At 46.8% G+C, this 25,006-nt stretch overlaps 1 protein-coding gene across 1 annotated transcript in view; it reads left to right on the top strand.

Annotated features, from left to right (window-relative positions):
* The window catches only part of SLCO4C1 (solute carrier organic anion transporter family member 4C1), a 71,562-nt gene extending 46,783 nt beyond the window's left edge, over positions 1 to 24,779 (top strand). Inside the window, exons 7-13 of the mRNA XM_029074340.2 lie at positions 1,047 to 1,191; positions 1,625 to 1,820; positions 4,278 to 4,431; positions 6,091 to 6,281; positions 11,483 to 11,547; positions 20,929 to 21,066; positions 24,447 to 24,779. Coding sequence (XP_028930173.1) covers positions 1,047 to 1,191; positions 1,625 to 1,820; positions 4,278 to 4,431; positions 6,091 to 6,281; positions 11,483 to 11,547; positions 20,929 to 21,066; positions 24,447 to 24,541 — 984 coding nt within the window. The 3' untranslated portion in view covers positions 24,542 to 24,779. The remainder of the gene's footprint in view (positions 1 to 1,046; positions 1,192 to 1,624; positions 1,821 to 4,277; positions 4,432 to 6,090; positions 6,282 to 11,482; positions 11,548 to 20,928; positions 21,067 to 24,446) is intronic.
* Positions 24,780 to 25,006: the final 227 nt, after the last annotated feature.

The raw sequence follows: 25,006 nt of genomic DNA, 5'->3' as shown, positions 1-25,006 counted from the left end.
AATGAGTGAGTGATGAGTGATTGTACTATCGTGGTAACAGTTTGGATGGAGAGGAAAGGGCGGATTTTAGCGATGTCGTGTAGGTGGGACCCGCGGGATTTAGCGATGAATTGAATATGTGGGTTGAATGAGAGAGCAGTCAAGGATAACACCAAGATTACGGGCTTGTGAGACAGGAAGGATGGTGGTGCCATCTACGGTGATGGGAAAGTCATGGGGAGGACAGGGCTTGGGTGGGAAGATAAGGAGCTCTGTTTTGGACATGATAAGCTTGAGATGATGGGAGGGCATCCAAGAAGAGACATCTTGAAGGCAGGAGGAAATGCAAGACTGGAGAGAGGAAGATCAGGGCTAGAGATGTAGATTTGGGTATCATCAGCATAGAGGTGGAGGTTGAAGCCATGGGAGCGAATGAGTTCTCCAAGGGAGTGGGTGAATATGGAGAATAGAAGGGAACTCAGAACTGAACACTGAGGGACCCCCACAGTTAGGGGGTGGGAAGCAGGGGAGGAACCCCCGAAGGAGACTGAGAATGGAGCTGGGAAGGGAGTCCTCTGGGGCTTGGCTTCTGGAGACCGAGCTGAACAGCTGTTGAGGTGCACAAGGATCTCCTCCCTCTCCTCTTTTTCTCTAGCTTAGGGATAAGCTCTCTTTGTAGGACTGTTGATGTTTACTGAGCTCACCCTAGGTTTTAGTACCTCCCTTCCCAGCAGTGCAGTAATCAAGGTATTCTTCTTGAAAAAACTACTTAATCCTCCTGTCTGTAAGCTCCTCGTAGGCAGGAAATGTCTCTACCAACTTGTCCGCTCTGCCGCTTGTCTGCTCTATGACCTTGGGTAAGTCACTTAACTTGTCTGGGCCTCAGTAACCTCATCTGTAAAATGAGGATTAAGGCTGTGAGCCCCACGTGGGATAGGAACTGTGTCCACCCTGATTAGCTGGTATCCACCCCAGCACTTAGTACGTATTAAGAAATACGTTTTATTTTTAAAAGCAATAAGTGCTCAATAAATAAATAGATTGATTCTCTTGGGGTTTTTTTCCAGATCCTGCTGAAAAATCCTGTGTTCATGTGCTTAATTATATCCACTACCTCAGAAGCCTTAATTACTACTGGATTTGCTACGTTTTTACCCAAATTTATAGAAAACCAATTTGGAAAGTCATCCAGCACTGCTGCCACTCTTGGAGGTAGTTTCCTCTTCCCCAAAACTAAACTTCCCCTTAGACTTTTTTCTAGAAGCAGTGGGATTCTCTAGAGCGCTTAGATCTCTTAGGCCAAGCCCATTTGTTTTGTCACCATCTTCTTATTTTCTGAAAATCCCAAAAGGTTTAGTGAATAAGAGATGCAGTTATACAAACCCCAGATTATTAAGAAAATCCAAAATGCACAAATCCGCATTACCTCCAAGTCTTCATTTGCTGTAATTTTGCAGTTTTGAAACTCATTACATATTTAATTCACAGCTTCCCCAACTAGGGAAATAACTTCAGCCTGTGAGAGCATGTATAGTTTTGTAGTTGTTCTTTGGCCATTTTGTAAGCACTGCTGTGAAACACAGGATTCTGTGATTCGTTATGTCTCGAACCTCATTCTGACGGTGGCTTTTCTCTTCCTCGCTAGGGCTTGTTTTAATTCCAGGAGCAGCTCTTGGGCAAGTTATGGGTGGTGCCATCGCCTCCAAGAGCAAAATGAACTGTCAGAATGTGATGAAATTTGCGCTGGCTTCCTCGGCAGTATCACTTCTGTTGAGTTTTGTTTTTCTTTTCGCTAAATGTGGAAACGAGCCATTTGCCGGTGTCTCTGAAGCGTATAATGGGTAAATATATTTTATTGCCTTTGTGATCCTATCAGAGTCCCAACATGTGGGTTTGTACAGTAGAAAAAATGCAACTGAGATCAAACCGTGATCCCTAACGAAATCAGTCTTTCTGCATCATTCAACTTTTCCCTATCATGGAAAGAGGGAGGGCGAGATGGGGAAGAAGATGAATGGGCATGATTTAGCAAACCTTACAGGTGTCTGGGAGAACTAAATTCAAAGTGGGCAAGTATGTGGCTTCCATGATCCCATGACCCCTGAGGGGAAGGAGAAATTGCAAAGTTGTCTCCGGACAGCCCTCTCATTTGGCCGGAGGGGTTTGATCTCAGCTGAGTTATTTGTTTTTTTGTTTGGTTGGGTTTTTTTTTTTTAATCGCATTTGTTAAGCGCTTACCATATGACAGACACTGTACTAAACGCTGTGGTAAATATAAGCCAATCAGGAGGGACACGGTCCATATCCCACGTGGGGCTCACTGTCTTAATCTCCGTTTCTACGGATGAGGGAACTGAGGCACAGAGAAGTGAAGTAACTTTCCCAAGGTCACAAGGGTAGAGCTGGGATGAGAACCCAAGTTCTCTTTCTCCCAGCCCCATGCTCTATCTGGTAGATTGCTGTCACCTTGGGCAAGTCACTTCACTCTTCTGTACTTCAGTTACTGTGCTGCTTATTGATTGATGGATCAGTCTCCTCAATGGGTCCCTGGAGCTTCTCGGTTCAATCTCTATTAGCTGTTGCTGAGATTATTATTATTATTGTTATTATTATTACTAGTAGTATCGTAATCCTCATCATCATTAAATTACAGTAAATTTTAAAAATTAAAAAATACATCCCGTAAATTACTGTGACGTTTAAGTGTCTACTATGTGTCGAGGGTTGTCCTAAATGCGGGAGTACATACAAGTTAAACAGGTCGGACACAGTCCCTGTCCCACATGGGCTTCACAGTCTTAAGTAAGAGGGAGAATGGGAGTCAGTTGATCAGTCATATTTATCGAGCGTTTACTGTGTGCAGAGCACTGTACTAAGCCCTTGCAAGAGTACAGTAAACACTCGATAAATATGATTGCGCTTACTATCTGCCAAGCACTTGTCTATGCGCTAGGGTGGATATAAGTAAATCGGGATGCACATAGTCCCTGTCCCATGAGGGGCTCAAAGTCTTAACCCCCATTTTACAGAAGAGGTAACTGAGGCACAGAGAATTGAAGTGAATTGCCCAAGGTCCCATAGCAGACTAGTGGTGGAGCCGGGATTAGAATCCATGACCTTCTGACTCCCAGGCCCATGCTTTATCCACTATGTCACGCTGCTTCCCTATGGGAAGTCTCATGGGAAGAGCCCAGGACTGGAAATCAGAAGATCTGGGTCTAGTCCCAGCTCCAACCACGGTGCTGCTACGTGCCTTTGCGCAAATCACTGACCGTCATCTCAAAGACGTGCTTGGTCCACGTCTCTCTTCTGCACTCAGAACACACAGAGCGTGAACAACCTTCGGAGCGGAACCTTGTGCACCGGCCACCTAGGATCAGTTTTAGCCTAAAGCAAACAGCAGACGCTCGGGGATACGATCATTCCGATAGTTGGGCGGTCTTCAGATCCATTCAGGTTTACCTGTAAATAAGGCCAGAGTGCTGCAAAAATGGTCTGAGAAAATAGCGAAAGGTTCCCCTGCTTACGGTAAGCAGCTGAAATATTCGATGAGCTTTGTAAATGCAAAGACCAGTCCCATTCTCAGTTGTGCATTCAGGAGCCAAGTGTGGGGGAAAAAAAAAAGTGTCAAATTAGTCATAAATTTTCTGGCATTGTATCACACTGGAAGTCAGAGGACCTGGCTTCTAATCCCGGCTCCACCACTTGCCTGTTTGCGTGACTTTGGGCAAGTCACTTAACTGCCTTGTGCCTCAGTTTCCTCATCTGTAAAATGGGGATTCAATACTTGGTCTCCCTCCTTCTTAGACTATGAGCTCCAAATGGGACAGGGACTTGGATGTGATCTGATTATCTTGTATATATCCCAATGCCTCCAACAATGCTTAGCACATGATAAGCTCTAAACGAACACCACGATTATTATTATTATATTTGGATTTTCTACCACCTACGCAAGATGGCAAATAACAGAAGAAAATGGAAATGAAGAACCTTGCACATTCCCATTGCCAACCTTTTTTTTTTTTTTAGTAAACTAGGGTAAAGTTGTTGACACTTAATGTCGAATAACGATTTTACCGCTAGAAGGAAATTTGCCCTTTTTTCCAAGATTGCTACTAGGTAATCTCGTCTCTAGACCATAAACTCACTGTGGGAAGGGAACAAGACCACCAACTCTGTTGTGCTGTACTCTCCCAAGCCCTTAGTACAGTGCTCTGCGCCCATTAAGCGCTCATCAGTTGACCACCGATGAGATAAAAGATACATGTGTAACGTGTTCATTTGGCTTCCTACAGAACAGGAAAGCTGGGAAAGCTGGAAGCCCCGTGCAATGCTAACTGCAGCTGCCTTCGCTCCTTTTACTATCCCGTCTGTGGGAAAGATGATGTTCAGTATTTCTCTCCGTGTATGGCAGGCTGCACCAAGCAGATAACGAGCAATCACCAAAGGGTATGCGGTTCTCATTCCTCCGCCTTTTCCTTTCAGTGAGGCACATGATCAAAGCCAGAGCTAGCCTCTAGTGAACCAGGGTATTGGCCTGGCTCCCGGACCCTGAGGGTATGGGAGTCTGTGCCCTGTCTCTCTTGGCAAGAGGCAGACACGGTGATTGAGCTGTTGGTCAGGGGTTTAAAAGGCATCGTCTGTGGGGACGGGAGGTAGGGGTTGAAAGAGGAGTCAATTTAGAGGAGGCAGTTTAAAGACCAAGCGAAGGATGCACAAATAGTTGAGCTCCTTCGTCTGTCCCTCCTCACCCTCTTGACTCCGTGGACGGAAGACCCCCACCCCCAACCTGGGGGGTTGCCCAGTGCGCCCGGTTTAACGTTTAGCTTTTGAGTGACGTCTGTGCATTATGCTCGTGACAAGGAGTTTTGTCCCTGTGCCTCTCCTTTTCTCTCTCAGTCTCTCCCCAGTCCTTCACCCACCCACCACCATACCAATTTGCTCATTCTCATAGCCAGTTCCTGCCCTAACCGTTTTTTCTAATGATAGTTTTTAAGTGCTTACTAGGTGCCAGGCACTGTACTAAGCTCTGGAATAGATACAAGCTAACTAGATTGCCCACAGTCCCTGTCCCACATGGGGCTCACAGTCTTAATCCCTACTTCACAGATGAGGTAGCTGAGGCACAGAGAAGTTAAGAGACTTGTCCAGGGTCACACAGCAGACAAGTGGCAGAACTGGGATTAGAACCCAGGTCCTTCTGACTCCCGGGCCTGTGCTCCATCCACTAGGCCATGCTATTTCTCTATCCCTTCTCTTTCTCTCCTTGTTTGTCTCTGTCTTCCATACCTCTCCCTACTTTCTCTGTCTTTCTCTCTGCTTTTCTCTCTTCTCTGTGTCTCTTTTCTCTTTGTCTCTGCCTTTCTGATCATCTCCTATCCTCACACTCTGTCTCCCCTCTCTCTCTCCATTTTTGTCTTTCTCTGTCTCTCACTCTCTCTGTCTCCCCCCATCCTCTCTCTGTTTTGATCCCATTTTGGCTCACAAGCTTTTTCACCCTGACCCTGCCTCCTGAAGTACTCTGAGCTCTGTCAAAATGTGATCACCCTGTAATCATTCTAAGCATCAAGAAATAGAATTGCTCAGAGAGGGAGAGAGCTTTTTGCCAGAGTTTCTTGGAACATTGAACACCAAAGTTTAGCTAAATAATAATAACAATAGTAATGTTGGTATTTGTTAAGTGCTTACTATGTACCGAGCACTGTTCTAAGCGCTGGCGTAGGTACAGGGTAATCAGGTTGTCCCAGGTGAGGCTCACAGTCTTCATCCCCATTTTATAGATGAGGTAATTGAGGCCCAGAGAAGTTAAGTGACTTACCCAAAGTCACACATGACAAGTGGCAGAGCCGGTATTAGAACCCATGACCTCTGACTCCTCAAGCAAGTTCAGTCCAGGAAATAAGGAAGGGTCCCGGGGCAGGGGGAAAAAAAATCTCTCTTTTTTTTTTTTTTTTTTACCATTTTTCCTTATCTTAGTTTCCTTCCCAGTTTATTTCTAGTACTAGAAACTCTTCGGCCTATATGTATATCTTCAAAATGTACAATTTCATGAATCTTTCCATGAGATGGCTATTGGTGAATTGCTTTTCTTTTTTGCAATATTCCTAGATGTATTATAACTGCTCCTGTATTGGAGAAGCAGATCCCGTGTTAGAGATGGCAGGAAATAAAGCCTATGAAGCTAAAACTGGGAAATGTGAAACGAAATGCAAGAATTTGCCAATATTCCTTGGCTTTTTCTTTTTTACTGTAGTTTTTACCTTTATGGCTGCTACTCCAATTACTGTGGCCGTCCTCAGGTATGTATCTCTCATTCGGACTCTAGTTTTCCATTTTCCCATACCTGTGTTCCCTAAAGAGTGTCGATTGCATTGAGAAGAGGTGTTCAGGTTTGTTTGGAGAACATGTACCCATTTATGTTTGTTAAAAGTCTGTAGTTTAAGGCTGTAGGGAATCCAAGTTACATTTGTCATATAGTCTGTGGTCTGTTTTTACGTGGATGGTTTGTCCTTCAACCGTGGGGTTTTTAAAATAATATTTGTAAAGTACTTTATGCCGGGTACTGCACTTAGCACTGGGAGAGATCCAAGTTATTCAAGTTCGACACGGTGCCTGTCCCACATGGGGTAAATGTCTTTAATCCCAATTTACTGAGGCCCAGAGAAGTGAAGCGACCTGCCCCCACGTCACTCAGCAGACAATTGGTGGAGCCAGGTCCTTCTGGCTCCCAACCCCATGCTCTATCCATTAGGCCACACTGCTTTCATGTCTACCCTAGGAGGCCGTTTGCCTGGGGGAAACAGCTGGGCAGTGTTGCTTAGTGGATAGAGCATGGGCCTGCGAGTCAGAAGGACCTGGGTTCTAATCCCGGCTCCACCATGTTTCTGCTGTGTGACCTTGGGTACATCACATCACTTCTCTGGGCCTCAGTTGCCTCATCTGTAAAATGAGGATTAAGAGTGTGCTTTTTGGTGGGACAGGGATTGTGTCCAACTTGATTGGATTTATTCCTGCTCCAGAGCTTAAAACAGTGCTTGGCACATAGTAAACACTTAAGATGTACCATAATTATTAATTATTATTATCATTATCTGGGTGAGTCACAGCACCCCTTCCTGGGTTGCCCCCTGGCTAGTGCAGTTTGTCAGCCTTTGGGAGCTCGGAGTGGGCAGGTCCCAACGGTCACACCCCGCGAGGCCTCTCTAGGCTGCTCTGATGGGCAGACGTCAATCAATCAGTGGTATTTATTGAGCACTTACCATGTGTAGACCACTGAACTAAGCGCTTAATAATAATATTAATAATTATGGAATTTATAAAGAGTTTACTATGTGCCAGGCACTGTACTAAGAGCTGGGGTGGATACAGGCAATTTGAGTTGGACACAGTCCCTGTCCCACGTGGGGGCTCCAGTCCCGATCCCCATTGTACAGATGAGGTAACTGAGGCACAGACTTACCCGAGGTCACACAGCAGACCACGGTGGAGCCAGGATTAGAACGCGTGAACTTCTGATTCCCAGGCCAGTGCTGTATCTACTACGCCATGCTGCTTTTACATGTTGCTTGGGGGAAGTATAATACAGCACTGCTGGAAAACATTCATTCTGTCGTATTTACTGAGCCCTTACTGTGTGCAGAGCACTGTACTGAGCAGTTGGGAAGTCCAATTCGGCAACAGATAGAGACAATCCCTACCCAACAAGGGGCTCACAGTCTAGAAGGGGGAGACAGACAACAAAACAAAACAAGTAGGCAGGTTCCCTGCCCACATGGAGCTGGCAGTTTAGAGACGTCCTCCTGTCTGCATTCCCTGTGCCCGTCTCTGGTGCCCCTCTGGGGCCAGAGCAATGCCTTCCAGAATCCAGGCAAGCTGGCATCCAGGGGAGGGAGGGAAAGGAGGAAAGGAAAATAGGGAGACCGCAAATACAACCTATTCATTAGCTGACTGACGGTCATACAGGGGCTCGGGCCAATTAAAACAGACTGTAAGACTTTACGCTTTAGATTCTAGACTGTAAGCTCCTCATGTGCAGGAAGGTGTCTGTTTACTGTTGTATTGTCCTCTCCCAAGCCTGCAGTAGAATGCTCTGCACAGTGTAAGCTCTCAATAAATACCACTGAATGAACATACAAGGTCTAGTGCTCGCTTGGAGTATATTGCATCAAAAAATACCTGTGGTCCATTTCCTGCTGGCCATTAAATAGGTTAAATAACATTAAATAACAGATGGTGTTTCTGCACCCCCCCCCCCCCCCAAAAATACTCTGGGCAGCAAAACACTTTATGCAACACCTTACCATCGAGCTCTACTAACCTTTCAGAGATATCCTGTTCAAAGCTAATCCTGGACATCTGATCCCTGGGAAGTCTAAAACGTTGAAGTTTCTTCCTTGGGGCATCTGCATAAACTCTCTGCTAATCGGATTAGCAAACAGCTTCCTCCAGCCAATCACTGAGCTCCCTTTCCCCCAGGCGCCTAATACCTGTATCTCCACCTAATACCTGTTCCTCCGCATTAAGAGTTTGCTACCTGTGCTAATGCTACCTGTGCATCATGGACACAATCTCATCTACTTTTAACTGCTGGTCCCTACTGCTAACTACAGTTTTTCTCCATCCAGCTCCATTGGAGGAAAATCTATCCACTAATTTGATCAGCAAGCAGTGATTAAGCAAATCCCCTGGAGTCCTAGAGTCAGAGCAGGGTTTGCTCTTCTGCTAATGTGATTAGCAAGCAGTCCTTCCTGCCCCTCTAGGGTTTGGGGGAGGGAGGAGACTGTGGTCCTCTGTGTTAGTGGGGAAAGCCCCCTTTTGGCTAACCCTGACTTTTTCGTTTCCCCCCACCCACAATTGGAGTCAATCGATGGTATTTATTGAGTGCTTACTGTGTGCAGAGCACTGTACATAGCGTCAGACTGTACGATATTAACTGTACAATAGAATAGAGTTGGTAGACATGGTCCCTGTCCACAAAGAACTTTCAGTCTAGAGGTACAACTAGAATATCCTATTCCCTCAGCATGTCAGATAAGCAAGATTTTGTGTTTATTTTTTTCTGAAAGATGTGCATTTGGCCTGTTTAGATAGAGCCTTTATTCTTTTAAATTCGATTTTTTTAACATCTAGAGACTTCTTACCATCGACTTTAAAACACTCAATCACCTTGCCCTCTCCTCCCTCACCTCGCTGCTGTCCTACTACAGTGCAGTTCGCACATTTTGCTCCTCTACTGCCAGCCTACTCACTGAACCTCAATCTTGTCTATCTCGCCACCAACCTCTTGGCTAAGTCCTGCCTCTGCCCTGGAACGTCCTCCCTCTTGATCCCTCTTGATATTTGACAGACTGTTACTCTCCCCACCTTCGAAGCCTTATTGAAGGCACTTCTCCTCCAAGAAACCTTCCCTGACTAAGCCCTCCTTTCCTCTTCTCCCACTCCTTTCTACATCTTCCTAATTTCCTCCCTTTATTCCCCAGCCCCACAGCACATACGTACGTATCTGTAATTTATTTATATTAAAGTCTGTCTCCCCCTCTAAACCTTGCTCACTGGGGGCAAGGAATGTGTCTACCAACTCTTTTATATTATCTTATACTTTCCCAAGCACTTAATTCAGAGTTCAGAATGGGAGGGAAGGATAATAATGTTGGCATTTGTTAAGCGCTTACTATGTGCAGAGCACTGTTCTAAGCACTGGGGTAGATACAGCGTAATTAGGTTGTCCCACATGAGGCTCACAGTTAATCCCCATTTTACAGATGAGGTAACTGAGGCCCAGAGAAGTTAAGTGACTCGCCCACAGTCACACAGCTGACAAGTGGCAGAGCCGGAAGTCGAACCCCTGACCACTGACTCCGAAGCCCAGGCTCTTTCCACTGAGCCACACTGCTTCCCCTAAGGAGCTGAGCCAGAGGGAGAGGTCGCAAAGGCAGGAAAGAGTGGGCAGAAGGAGATAGAGCCTGAAGAAGAACTAGACAGAGAGAATAAAAAACTCCGGCAGAGATGGCGAGGGCAAAAAAAAAGGCCAGCCGGCTGGCCAGACACATTAACCAGAGCTCCCTGCTGACTTTTGGTTTAATTTTGTGTCTTAATAATAATGATGGCATTTGGTAAGCGCTTGCTGTGTGCCAAGCACTATTCTAAGCGCTAGGGTTGATACAAGGTCATCAGGTTGTCCCACGTGGGGCTCACAGTCTTAATCCCCATTTTACAGATGAGATAACTGAGGCATAGAGAAGTTAAGTGACTTGCTCAAAGTCACACAGCTGCTAAGTGGCAGAGTTGGGATTAGAACCCACGACCTCTGACTCCCAAGCCCATGCTCTTTCCACTAAGCTTTGCTGTCTTTATACCTTATACTGTTTTATAGTTTGACCGCTCCTAGTGTGTCTGTCCCTGGTCCCCCTGGCCTCCACCTATATTAATAGATCGCCAGCCTCTCAAGGGATGGGGGTGTGACCAATTCCCACCTGGGTACTCTTTCCATTGCTCTGCATATAGTAAGCCCTTTATAAATATGATTGACTGATCGATTAAGTAGACCTACTACTATCCCCCGGTCCTTCCTGCGCTCTCCTGCCTGGATCATTTTTCTACAAAAACCTTCGGTGGTTTAAGAGGTGTCCCAGGGCCAATGATAGAATCAAACTAACCTGTAACAAATAAGAAATTTCAAAGAATTCTCGAGGCGGACCATCTTTAATGGCCAGATGCTATTCTCTCTCAAAGGAAGATTAGGTGACCCCTGGGGACACTCTTAGGAAATTCCTTCCCCTCCCCACTGTGCCTTCCTTCCCTTTTTCCCTTTCCTCCCCACTCCAGGATGTTTTGAAAAGTGTTTCCTTCCCACACACACCCTTCCCCAGGCTGAAGGATCCTGCCCAGTGATATGACTTGGGGGTGCCCAAGTCAACAAGCTCGTTTGGGGCAGGGAATATGTCTGTTGTAGAACGGGTCTGCCTATTGTTGTATCATACTCTCCCAAGTGCTTAGTATAGTGCTTTGCACACAGTGGGTGCTCAATAAATATGACTGAATGACTGGAGAATCCACTGGTTTAGGGTCTGTCAGAGGGCTGGAAAATGAGTCGATTGCACTGCACTTTCTGGTGTCTCTGAAAGGCTGGGTCAATTTCCTCACCGGGCATATTTTTGCAGATTCTGCTAAACTGTCTAATTCATGCTAATTCGGCCAACTGTATAATTGTACAAATATGGGATCCATGTTTGAGATGCTGCGAAGCGTCCAAGAACGAATACCCTCTCTGTCATTATCCATTAGCTTAAAATACAAACCAGTTCTTCTCTTGCACTTCCCTGTTGCCCGAACTAGAGAACGTCCTCTTGGCTTTTCTAATGATTTTCCTGAAACGTTTTTTCATCTAACCAGTGACTGGTTATGACCCATAAAAAGTGATTGATGGGAAAGGACCTTGGATTGGGAGGAAAAATGTGTTGCGGCTTGTTCCATTACATAACTGATGTTGATTTTCCTCCAGGTGTGTGCCTGACAAACAACGTTCTTTTGCCCTGGGTGTGCAGTTTGTGTTTCTACGACTGTTGGGTAAGGACAGTTTTCTCATTTGTTGGCAGCTGTTTATTATGTCAGTTTGTTCTTTCGGGTGCCCATCCACCTCCGCATCAAACAAAAACTCCTTACTGTCGGATTTAAAGGGCTCAATTGAAGGGTGCAAATCCACCCTTCTACCCCTTCTACCAAACCACACTGGTTTTCCGTGTCCAGCCTGCATGTTTTGCTCTGCTAATGCCAGTTACTCTCTGTACTTCAGTGTTGTCTGTCTTGCCACCCACTCCTTTGGAGTGGAACTCTCCTTACCCTTTATATACTGCTATAGGCCACTACTCTCCCCACCTTCAAAGCCTTACTAAAATGATATCTCCTCCAAGAAGTCTTCCCTGTCTAGTCCCTCATTTTTTCTAAAGGCATCTGTGAAGTACTTACTTTGTGCCAGGCACTGTACTAAACTCTGGGGTAGATACAAGTTAATCAGGTTGGACACCGTCCCTGTCCCACAGAGGGCTCACAGTCTTAACCCCCATTTTACAGGTGAGGTAATTGAGGTCCAAAGAGGTTAAGTCACTTGCCCAAGGTCACACAGCAGGCAAGAATGGAGCATGAATTAGAACCCAGGTCCTCATTTCCCCTATTCCCTCTCACTTCTGCATCTTCTAGGTCCTTGGACCTGTACCTTTTTAAGCCCCACAGCACTTAGGTACATATCTGTCATTTATAGATAGAAGCTAATCAGGTTGGATACGGTCCCTGTCCGACATGGGGCTCACAGTTCTAATCCCCATTTTACAGATGAGGTAACTGAGGCATAGAGGAATTAAGTGACTTGCCCAAGGTCACACAGCAGACAAGTGGCATAGCTGGGATTAGAACCCATGACCTTCTGAGTCCCAGACCTGGGCTCTATCCACTATGCCATGCTGCTTCTATGTAAGCAAGGATGTGAGCAAGGGGTTGGCGAGAGAGACGAGATCGAGGGCCAGTGAGTGGGTTTTACAGATGAAGGAACTGAGGCACGGAGAAGCAAAGCGACCTACCCAAGGTCACATAGCAGACAAGTGGCGGAGTCAGAATTAGAACCCAGATCCTTCCAGGTTTTATCCACTAGGCCACGCTGCGGCTCCTTGCCATGCACATTTTCGTTCTCCATTTTTGATCTGGAGTTCCCATCCTCCCTGACCTTCTAATGTGCAAATTTTAACGGTCTCCAGGCCTTTGGCAGGTTTTTATAGACCGTCCTTTCCCGGCAAATATTCTCATTTTAAAAAAACTGTTTGAATTCATTCATTCATTCATTCATTCATTCATTCATACTTATTGAGCGCTTACTGCCTGCAGAGCGTTGTACTAACCGCTTGGAAAGTACAATTCGGCAACAAATAGAGACAATCCCCCCCTACCCGAAAGTGGGCTCAGTCTAGAATGAACTGTGGTCATTTTTTCAGACTGGTTCTCCCACTGTACCTCCTGGACCAGGTTCTACTCAGAATTAAAATGAACAAGGTCTCTTTTGAGAAATAGGCCACCTCAGAGCAGCGGGTCTGAGAGGATTTTGACATCGAGGGGAAGAAACTAAAACCCCATCCACTTCTGCGAGGAGCAAGGGGCAATCTTCACACCCACAGAGCGGAAGGGAGTGGTAGTCTTATCAATCTCTCAAAGATCTTATCGGCATCCCATGACTCGGTCTTCAACCTGAAAGCAGCTACGTATATTTATGTCACGGTCAAGCTCCCTACTTTAGCTATTTACCAGTGTAGAGTAGATCACTAGTGCAGGTCAGTAAGGTAATTAGGTTTTTTTTATGGTATTTAAGTGCTTATTGTGTGCCATTTCCCCGTACTATGTCCTGGAGTAGATAGAAGCTATTCAGGTTGGACAGAGTCCGTGTACCAAATGGAGCTCCCATTCCTAATCCTCATTTTACAGATGAGGTAACTGAGGTATAGAGAAGTGAAGAGACTTGCCCAAGGTCACACAACAGACAAGTGGCAGAGCCAGGATTAGAGCCGTTGTCCTTCTGACTCCCAGGCCCGAGGTCCGTCCACTAAACCACTCTGCTTCTCCTTTGGACTGTGTTGCCAAGTGAAATTTAGATCAGGGATTTTTAACCTTTTCAAACAGTTCTAAAAACCTTACCCCCACTTTTTCAAATTCCTCCCGCCTTCTTCCTCCTCCATTCCATGTCTTAATTCTGGCCCCTGACATCCAGCCCCCCAACAGAGTGTGGCTCAGTGGAAAGAGCACGGGCTTTGGGGTCAGAAATCATGGGTTCGAATCCCGGCTCTGCCACTTGTCAGCTGTGTGACTGTGGGCAAGTCACTAAACTTCTCTGTGCCTCAGTTACCTCATCTGTAAAATGGGGATTAAGACTGTGAGCCCCAGGTGGGACAACCTGTCACATAGTAAGCACTTAACAAATACCATAATTATTATTAGTAGTAGTATCATTAGTATGACTGGACATCAGAGAAGCAGCGTGGCTCAGTGGAAAGAGCCCGGGCTTGGGCGTCAGAGGTCATGGGTTCGAATCCCGGATTTGCCACTTGGCAGCTGTGTGACTTTGGGCAAGTCATTTAACTTCTTTGTGTTTCAGTTACCTCATCTGTAAAATGGGGATAAAGACTGTGAGCCCTACGTGGAACAGGGACTGTATCCAACCCAGTTACCTCCTATCTACTCCAGTGCTTAGTACAGTACCTGGCACTTAGTAAGCGCTTAACAAATACCATAATTATTATTAGTAGTAGTATCATTAGTATGACTGGACATCAGAGAAGCAGCGTGGCTCAGTGGAAAGAGGCCGGGCTTGGGCGTCAGAGGTCATGGGTTCGAATCCCGGATTTGCCGCTTGGCAGCTGTGTGACTGGGCAAATCACTTCCCTTCTCTGTGCCTCAGTTACCTCATCTGTCAAATAGGGATGAAGACTGGGAGCCCCACGTGGGACAACCTGGTTACCCTGTCTCTCCCCCAGCGCTTAGAACAGTGCTCTGCACCTAGTAAGCGCTTAACAAATACCAACATTATTATTCTTCTTCTCTGGGCCTCAGTTACCTCATCTGTCAAATGGGGATGAAGACTGGGAGCCTCACGTGGGACAACCCGATTCCCCTGACTCTCCCCAAGCGCTTAGAACAGTGCTGTGCACATAGTAAGCGCTTAACAAATACCAACATTATTATTATTATCATCGTGGACTTGAACGAAGCTGGTCTCCATCATAAATTGTGGGAGGCAGTGCCATCTAGTGGCAATTTGTATTTATAATGCAGCTCAGCTCACCAAGGAGGGAATAAGGAGAATTAGGGAAAAAGTATGGTTTTTGCCCTCTCTCTCTCTCTTTTTCCTATGGTATTCATTAAGCACTTAGTAAACTCCGGGGTAGATGCAAGTTACTCCGGTTGGACGCAGTCCACGTCCCACGTGGGACTCCCGCTCTGAATCCCCATTTTCCAGGTGAGGTAACTGAAGCCCGGAGAAGTGAAGTGATCTGCCCTAGGCCACCCAGCAGACAAGTGGCAGAGCTGGGATTAGAACCCAGGTCCTTCGGACCCTCGGGCCTCTGCTCTAGCCGGTGGGCCGCGCTGCTTCCGGAAACTAGCTTCAACAATCTTCCCACAGACAGATCAGGAATGTGGGTGGCAAGGGACGGCCAGCGGGGATCAGGTAGATGGGTTTCGAGTTGTCTCGCGCGGCGCCCAGCCTGACACTCATTTTTGGAATAGAGATTTCCATACATGGAGCCGGTCAACCTGTCAATCAGTTGTATTTCCTGAACACTTCCTGTGTGCTCTGCACTCTCCTAAGCCCTTGGCAGAGTACAGTGTAACAGATTTGGTAAACACGTTTCCTCCCCACAAGAAGCTCACAGTTTACTGAAAGCGTACAGAGCGCAGAGCACGGTACCAATCACTTGGGAGACTACAATACAGTAGGGCTTGTAGACAGGATGCCTGTCCACAAGGGGCTTCTGGCTCAATGGAAAGAGCCCAGGCTTGGGAGTCGGAGGTCTTGGGTTCGAATCCCAGCTGTGTGACTTTGGGCAAGTCACTTCTCTATGCCTCAGTTCCCTCATCTGTAAAATGGGGGTGAAGACTGTGAGCCCCACGTGCAACAACCTGATCAACTTGTATCCCCCAGCGCTTAGAGCAGTGCTTTGCACATAGTAAGTGCTTAACAAATACCAGCATTATTATTATTATTCTAGTCTAAAGGGGAAAACAGACCTTAGAAAAAAGTACAGGTAGGGGAATGACTGAGCGTAAGGATACGTGCATAAGTACTATGGGGTGGGAGTAAAAATCAATGCGTAAGGGGTATTCATTCAATAGTATTTATTGAGCGCTTACTATGTGCAGAGCACTGTACTAAGCGCTTGGAATGTACAGTTCGGCAACAGAGACCATCCCTGCCCAATAACAGGCTCACGGATTGATTTGCATAGGCAGTGCAGAGCATACAAAATGGAGGTGACTAGGGTAAATGAGGGCTTAGTCAGGGAAAGCCTCTTGAAGGAGATGTGTTTTTAGTAAGCATCGTTCTCTGAAGAAATAGTGCATTCCATCCTATCCGCCAACTCCTTGGCTTGAAGAGGAAGCCTTAATCTCCGCTGTGGTTTCCCGATGTACCGACAGCCATCTCTAGACAGGACTCGGGGTATCTTCCTAGCTTCCTATCCTTATCTACTGATAGAGCAGTGGCTCTTACCTTTAAAGTTTCCTTAAAGTGAATAGCATTGCCCATGTTAGGCAGGAACTGAATCTAGCCTAATTATCTTGCCACTACCCCAGCACATTCTTTGGTGCTTAGCACATAGTCGCCGCTTAAAAATTCCTTTATTATTATTACCCCATTCAGCTTCCTGTAAAAGTTTTTTGGGAGTCCTATTTTGTCCATTCTCTTCACCTATCCCTCCTAGTGAAGGTGTGATTTTTTTTTGTTTTTGTTGTTGTTAATGGTGTTTGTTAAATGATTACTATGCGCCAGGCAGTGCACTAAGTCCTGGGATGAGATACGAGGCAATCAGGTTGAACACAGTCCGTGTCCCACATAGGGATCACAATATTAATCACGTTCTACAGATGAGGTGACTGAGGCACAGAGAAATGAAGTGACTTGCCCCAGGTCACGCAACAGACGAGTGGCGGAGCCGGGATTAGAACCCAGGTCCTTCTGATGCCCAGGCCCGTGCAGCGTGGCCTAGTAGATAGAACGTGGCCTGGGAGTCAGAAGGACCAGAGTTCTAATCCCGGTTCCGCCACTTTTCTTCTGTGTGACTGAGGATGTTTGGTAAGAGGCAAAGATGCTGCTGTTTTCAAGAAGAAAGTGTAGAGAGTCGATTATGCAAAGTGCACAGGGATCTCCCTGCTTTCTATTGCCGGGGAGAGTTTAGCCAAAAAGGCCACGGAAGAAAATAATCACCTGAGCACTATCCAAATTTCGGTGTGGCTTTGGATCGAAGTGCAGCACAGAAGCTGTGATCTGTGATGTGGCATGACAGGTATAGGAAAAGTGCAGAGAGCAACACCGAGTCCCATCCACAGGTCGGGACTCTGGGAATTGCTAAGAAAATTAGAAATAAGAGAATTGCTAAGAAAGAAAAGAGGAGCAGCGTGGGCTCCTCTGGATGGAGCACAAGCCTGGGTCAGGAGGACCTGGCTTCTAATCCTGGCTCCGCCACTTTGCTTTGGTGTGACCTTGGCCAGGTCACTTCACTTCGCCGTGCCTCAGTTCCCTTCTCTGTAACATGGGGGATTAAGACTGTGAGCCCCACTCGGGACAGGGACTGAGCCCAACCTGATTAATTTGTATTTCCCCCGCGCCTAGTACAGTGCCTGGCACATAGTAAGTGCTTAACAAATACCCAAAAATAAATAAATAAAAATAAGGCAGTAGGATAGGGGCAGTACTGTCCAACTTATTCTAGTGCTTGAAGATGCAGTGAAGGATCTGCCATCTGGAATCTAAATCTGCTTCCTACTCACTGGTAAACTCTGCCGTCTTAACCACTCTCATTAATAATGATAATGATAATTGTTAAGCGCTTACTCTGTGCCAAGCACTGTTCTAAGCCCTGCAGAAGACACAAGTTAATCAGGTTGGACACACCCCCTGTCCCTCATGGGGCTCACATTCTAAATCCCCATTTACAGATGAGGTCACTGAGGCCCAGGGAAGTGAAGCCACTTCTCCAAGGCCACACAGCAGACATGTAATAGAGGCGGGATTAGAACCCAGGTCCTCCTGACTCCCGGCCCCGAGCTCTATCCACTAAGCCACGCCTCTGCTCCGTTTCCCCCCATCTCAACAGCTCTAAGCATCTTCAAAGGCCTTTGAGACCTTGGTCCCAGAAAGTACCCACTGCTGGGTGCATTTCAAATGAAAATACTCCCTTTCAAATGAGAGGTGTGTTGGGCAACTTCCTAAACCTGATTAACATCGGGCAGAAACCTTTTGCAAGAAAGATTATCCTGAAAATTAGCTCCTCACACCTGGCCTTTAAACAAAAATTCCAGACTCCTGAGGCAGTGGGGTGTTGAACGATGCGCCCAGAGATAAGAAGGGAGAAAAGGGAATTCAAAAGGCCAGCAGGGCTTCCAGCAGACTGCAGAACAAGAGGGGAAACAGAGGCATCAGGGTTGACGGTTGTGATACAGTCCACTGTTTTCTGAGTTCCTGGGGGCACAGGGAATGCTCTCTTGCTTCTCCTGAACTCTCGGAATCTCTTGGTACCCGCTCCACATTCAGTAAATGCTCAATAAATCCCACCGACCGATTGAGGCTTGGATTATACCAGACGCTCCAGCCAGCAGCTTCTAAAGCAGTTCCACTCGTACTATCCATGAACCATATTCAGCATCACTGTAAACTGGTTGTGGGCAGGGAATGCGTCTGCTGATTATCGTACTCTCCCAAGCGCTCAGCACAGTGTTCTGTACACAGGAAGCACTCAATAAATGCGACTGAATGGACGAATCCCCAACAGCGAGGACAGTCAATCAAGCAGTGGTATTTTTTGAGCGCTCACCGTATGCGGAGCGCAGTACTAACCGCTTGAGAGAGGCCAGTAGAACATGGGAAGCAGCGTGGCTCAGTGGAAGGAGCATGGGCTTGGGAGTCAGAGGACATGGGTTCGAATCCCGGCTCTGCCACTTGGCAGCTGTGTGACTGTGGGCAAGTCACTTAACTTCTCTGTGCCTCAATTACCTCATCTGTAAAATGGGGATTAACTGTGAGCCTCACGTGGGACAACCTGATTACCTTGTATCTACCCCAGCGCTTAGAACAGTGCTCTGCACATAGCGCTTAACAAATACCAACATTATTGTTATTATTATTACTATGAGTTGGGTCCTGGAATGCAGTCACCTCACCAGCATTAAAAATGCTCGTTGTGGGCGGGGAATGTGTCCATTTATTGTTGTATCGTCCTCTCCCAAGCGCTTAGTACCTTGTGCTGCACACAGTAAGCGCTCAATAAATACGACTGTAGGAATGAGTGACATCCAGCTAGCTGTGTATCGGCTGAATCTTCATTCATTCATTCAGTTGTATTCATTAAGCGCTTACTGTGTGCAGCCCACTGTACTAAGCGCTTGGGAGACTGCAATGCAACATGTCTACTTGTTTTGTTTTGTTGTCCGTCTCCCCTCTTCTAGACCGTGAGGCCGTTGTTGGGTAGGGATTTTCTCTATCTGTTGCCGAATTGTACTTTCCAAGCGCTTAGTACAGTGCTCTGCATACAGTGAGCGCTCAGTAAATACGATTGAATGAATGAACGGTGAACAGTCATCTTCCCTACCCACAACAGCGGTGGGGATTTCTTCTTCCGTTAGGTTGGCTTTACTGTTGTTGTCATTGGCACTTCTCACATGTTTCTTCAGCATCCGGGAGCCTGGCATTCGATCATCTGGGTAATTTGGATGCCACCTGGAGATAAGTTGGCCTTTTCGTTATTGAAGGTTTGAAATAAATCAACAATAGTCTGAACCGTGTTCAGTGTCAGAGGTGGAGGCACTCATTCATTCAATAGTATTTATTGAGCGCTTACTATGTGCAGAGCACTGTACTAAGCGATTGGGATGCCCAGTTCGGCAACAGAGACAATCCCTGCCCAACAACGGGCTCGCGGTCTAAATGGGGGAGACAGCAGAGCAAAACAGAACAAAACGAAACAAGACAGCATCGTCAAGCTAAATAGAATCAAGGAGATATACACCTCATTAACAAAATAAATAGGCAGTATTTTAAGGAGTAATAATAATAATTAATAATAATTATGGTACTTGTTAAGTGCTTATTCTGTGTCAAGCACGGTTCTCATGTCTAATATGAACCCTACAGTGATATGTGAGCATGGACTGATGGTCTTAATAATAATAATAATAATAAAAAATATGCCTGTCTTTACTATGTGCCAGTCATAAGGATAGGTATGAGATCATCTGATCGGCCTAGTTCCTGCCCCACGTGGAGATCTAGACTACGAGCTCGTCGTGGGCAGGGAATGTCACCGTTTATTATTGTATTGTACCTTCCCAAGCGCTCAGTACAGTGCTCTGCACACAGTAAGCTCTCAGTAAATACGACTGAATGATTGGCGTTCTTACCCTAAGAGGAAGAGAGAATGGGCATTTCATTCCCATTTGACGGATGAGGAAGCTGAGGCGTAGAGAAGTTAAAGTGACTCGTCCAAGAGCACGCAGCAGGCAAGTGGAGGAGCGGGGACTGGAACCCAGGTGTCCAAGCTCACAGCCCCCTCCACCAGGCAGCACTGCCTCCTCCGCTGACTTGGAGGAGTCGAATGGGTGGGTTAGTGGGAGCCAGAGATCCACCTGCAGGCGTCCTTTCTGCAGTGAGCCTGGAGACGCCCTCTGGTAACTCCAAAACCTGCATCTCACTCCACTGCTTCCCACCACCAGCAGCTTTTTTTCTTCTCTTTATGCGATTACCGTGCGCCAGGCTCCGTACTAAGCACTGGATTAGATACAAGGACACAGTCCCTGTCCCACATAGGGCTCACAGTCTTAATCCCCATTTTACAGACGAGGTCACTGAGACACAGAGAAATTAAGTGACTTGCCCAAGATGGCCCACCGGACAAGTGACGGAGCTGGGTTTGGGACCCAGGTCCTTATGACTTCCAGGCCCGTGCTCTATCCTTGAGGTCACGCTGCTGCTCAGAGGAGCTTCAAAGGAGGGGCTCTTTTAATCCTCCGGGTCAATTCTTCCTTGGATTATGAGCCCTAGGGGACAGGACCTCTGTTCTGACCTGATTCACGAGGCACTTAATACAGAGCCTTGAATTTCCAAGACCTTCAGAATGCATTATTTAGTTTAATGGGGTGGATAATGTTTAGGAATTTTAAAGACTCTCCTTAATGATATCCATTCACACTTCTATTTCACAGGCACCATTCCCGGACCAATTCTCTTTGGAGCAGCGATAGACAGTTCTTGCACACTGTGGGACTTGAATAACTGTGGAGTGAGAGGAGCTTGCTGGATTTATGACAATACCAAGATGGCCTACATGCTGATAGGAATAAGTAAGTGAAGACGTCTCATTTAAACCGCTAGTTTAACTAAACTTGTCCTTTAAATAGTGATTGCGGTGGAATGTTTTTCCCCTTATCCTATCTGCAGCAGAAATAGATTGTGAAAAGGTTCTTCGAAGAAGAAATACTTGTTTGAGTAGGTAGACATAGGCTTCTTCAGTCGTATTAGTTGCCAAGATTCTGTCCGCAGCTACAAATGACCATCCGAAGTGTGGGATTTATTTTCCATTCAACTATAGGAGTGGTACAGTGATGTTTTCACCCAAGTGCCAGCTTGCTTAAAGTTTGTAAATTAGTTTCCTTACACTTTATTCAAAAAAAGGCCCGTTCCCTTGACATCATTCCAATAGATATTATATTGGAGATGGTTGCACCCTTCCATCCTAAGAGGCCTTCCCCAATTAGGCTTATATCTCCTCTTCTCCCACTCCCTTCTGCCATCCTTACACTTGGATCCTCACTCTTTATTCACTCCTCCCGCAACTTCACAGCACTTATGTGCCTATCCATAATTTATTTATTGATATTAATGTCCGTCTCCCCCCCCCCCCCGCCCCGAGACTGTAAGCTCGTTGGCGGCAGAGAACGTGTTACTAACTCTGTTACGTTGTACTCTCCCAAGGGCTTAGAACAGTGCTCTGCTTACAGTAAGTGCTCGATAAATACGACTGATTGATAGATTGATGCTTCAGTATGACTGTCTAGATTAAATTGGACAAGACCGGGCCTGCTTTATAGCCTTGCTTTACCCCACAGGGGAAAGGAAATGACTCAGACGGACACCAGCGCTCTGACGTAGTCAACCTAAGCAGTTGCAAAATCTAGCAGAACAGCCAACTTTATTTTCTAAGTGCCAGTGGAGGTATAATTATCACGCCAAATGTTTTCCTGTGATCATGTCAGTTTTACAAAACTTCATGGAGGTCTTGGGTCTTCCCCCTAGATTTCTCCTGTTTCCTGTATCTGGGTTGTTGGGGTTTTTTTAAGCTATTTAAGTGCTTACTAGTGTCAAACACTGTTCTGAGCTTTGGGGTAGGTACAGGTTTATTAGGTTGGACGCAGTCCCTGTCCCGCATGGGGCTCACAGTCTAAGTAGGAGGGAGAATAGGTATCCTCATTTTACAGTTGAGGAAACTGAGGCACAGAGAAGTGAAAGGACTTGCCTATACAACAAGCAATTGGCAGAGCTGGAATTGGCAGAGACCTGGAAATTAGAACCCAGGTCCTTCTGACTCCCAGGCCTGTGCTCTCTCTACTAGGTCACGCTGTTGTGCTGTGAATATTGCATCTGGAGTATCCTGCTGTAGCCTAAAGCCAAATTGTGATTCTGGAAGGTTGCTGTCAGCAGCATTTTCCAGGAGCTGGTCTACAGGTAGTCCAGAAAAGCAGTGAGGTCCACTGAAGTTCCAACAGTCGAAGGTCCCCGGCTATCTATAGGGTCCACATATATGCTCGGGACAATCTTTCTATGTACCAGGCACTGTACTAAGCGCTGGGGTGGATACAAAAAAATCAGGTTGGACACCGTCCCTGTCCCATATGGGGCTCACAGTTTAAGCAGGTTGGCCTCCTTAGTCCTCCACAATTTCAACAGCTGTGTCAGCGGGCCAAGTGCTTGGCCACTGTTCCTACCTCTGATGGCCAAAAGCGACTTCTTCAACGGCTGCGACAAGTGATATGCTGATAGATTCTCTCTGTACGGCAAAGCCTCATCTCCAGCGCTTAGTACGGTGCCTGACACATAGCACTTAACAGATAACATTATTATCATTATTATTCAGTATTGAGAGGTGTGTTCAGGGGAGTGTGCAGGTGCCTCTCCCACGTGCACAGGACTCCCTCCTTGTCTGAGACGACATAGCTCTTCTCTGGCCTCTCCCCAGGTCCGTTATGTCCTTCCAAAGGTCTGGTGACCAGAACCGCATGCGATATCCCAGGTGCAGGCAAATCACGCGTGGGTCTGCGCGTGACTTTTACTTTCTTTTCTCCTCCCTTTCTGAAGACTCCCTGTTCTTTAGTGGCCTTTCTGGAGGGGCATCCACTGGGCAGTCATTTGAGGGGAAAGTTCATGCCAAGTCAGAGCTGTCTTCCCTGAGGTGGGACTCGCAGCACCCTGCCCTGCTCGGGTCCCTCTCTCCTCACTGGGCTAGAAGCGGAGGAGAGAGAAAGAGAGAGAGAGAAAAGGCGCTGTGGGGCAGTTTCTTCCCTGGGCCCCTCTCCCTTGACTGGGCCAGGAGCAGCCTGTCTTCCGCTCTCCCCCTCCCTCACCTTACTTCCTCGGCTGCTTGGGAAGGGCTTGGAAGAGGAAGAGAAGTCACGATGGAAGGCCTGACCAGGTGACCCCGGTGCGGACTCTATCCCATCCAGAAGCTACTGCCCTCCTCCACCTCACACATACACAGTCCGAGGGTCTATCCAGAGGTTCAGGGTCTCCCTTTCCCCTCTCCTTCCTTACAAGTTTCCAAGGAGAGCAAGGAGATCACCGACAACCAAACGAAAGGAATAACCCATCATTGTATCCGAACTGCCTCCACTTGGTCTCTTTGGATGGCTTTGCCGGTTCATAGCTGAAGATGGTTTGGGGCAAAATCCAAACTTTGTGAACAGGATCTGGTATTAGGGCACATCTCCTCTTCCCAGTTGTGTTCTGAAATGGGCTTCTCATGGGCTGGGCTGGGTTGTTTGGGTGCCAGCGGGGCAATCTGAAGAGTTAGTCAGTGATAGATATTCACTTTGAGCCCAATATTAGGCAGGGATTGTCTCTATCTGTTGCCAAATTGTACATTCCAAGCACTTAGTACAGTGCTCTGCATATAGTAAGCGCTCAGTAAATACTACTGAATGAATGAATGAATGAATGCAGAGAGTATGAGATGGAAACTGGGCTGCCCCACTTCCAATTCTAACTAGCTAATGGACAACTGGGTGACCTCGGGCAAGCCGCTTAACTTCTTTGGGCCTCGGTTTTCCTAGCTGTAACATGGAGATGTGACTGCCTCACAGGATGCAGTGGGATTCCCTACTCCCGGATCTGTGGCGAGGAAATGTGTGACATTAGCCAGAAACCCTTTGGATGTTGTGGGAAGGTGTTTTGGGTTTTTTTCTTTTTTAATGGTATTTGTTAAGCGCTTACTATGTGCCATGCCCCGTTCTAAGCGCTGGAGTAAATACAAAGTAATCAGGTTGGACAGTCCATGTCCCACGTGGAGCTCACAGTCCCCATCCCCATTTTACAGATGAGGTAACTGAGGCACAGAGAAGTGAAATGACAGACCACCGGGATTAGAACCCATGAACTTCTGACTCCCAGGCCCGTGCTTTATCCACTAGGCCGTAACTGTGGGCTGCACTGTGCTTGTCCGTCGATCCAGGTGCTGCTTGTAAAGTGATCACGCTCTGTTTCAACGGACTCGCCCTCTTCGTGTACAGACCCCCGCCCGAAAAAGACAACACGGAGGCTTCCTAGCCAGGAGAAGTCCATCCCACCGAAGCTACAAGTCAAGAGCAACCACCTACAGGATGAAGGCGAAACCGTGTAAGGTGTTTTGCAAGATGGATGTGGGAGCAGGGCACATTGCCGTTATCAACAGGAATGAAAGATTTCGATATTGCAGGGGGAAGTTTTATACTTAGCAGTTGGATAGGTTCTTCAGATTTTTAAGGGACATACTGTTTTTCATTCAAATATAAGGAGCCAAACGGAGCACCTGTGAGTATGCGTTTTCATTTTCAAGCGAACCTGCACGACGTGTCGGGGCTGGGAATGAGGAGACCTGAGTTCTCGTCCTGGCTCTGTCACTGGCCTGCTCTGTGTGGTCTTGGGAAAGTCATTTAGCTTCTCTGTGCCTCACTTTCCTCCTCTGTGAAATGGGGGTAAGACGGGATGTGAGCCTCATGCGGGACAGAGACGGAATCCGACCTGATAACCCCG

Source organism: Ornithorhynchus anatinus, chromosome 10 (genome assembly GCF_004115215.2).
Source record: "Ornithorhynchus anatinus isolate Pmale09 chromosome 10, mOrnAna1.pri.v4, whole genome shotgun sequence".
In the NCBI taxonomy this organism is placed as follows: Eukaryota; Metazoa; Chordata; class Mammalia; order Monotremata; family Ornithorhynchidae; genus Ornithorhynchus; species Ornithorhynchus anatinus.
The sequence above is the reverse complement of the archived record's forward strand: the minus strand, read 5'-3'. Positions and strand labels throughout refer to the sequence as shown.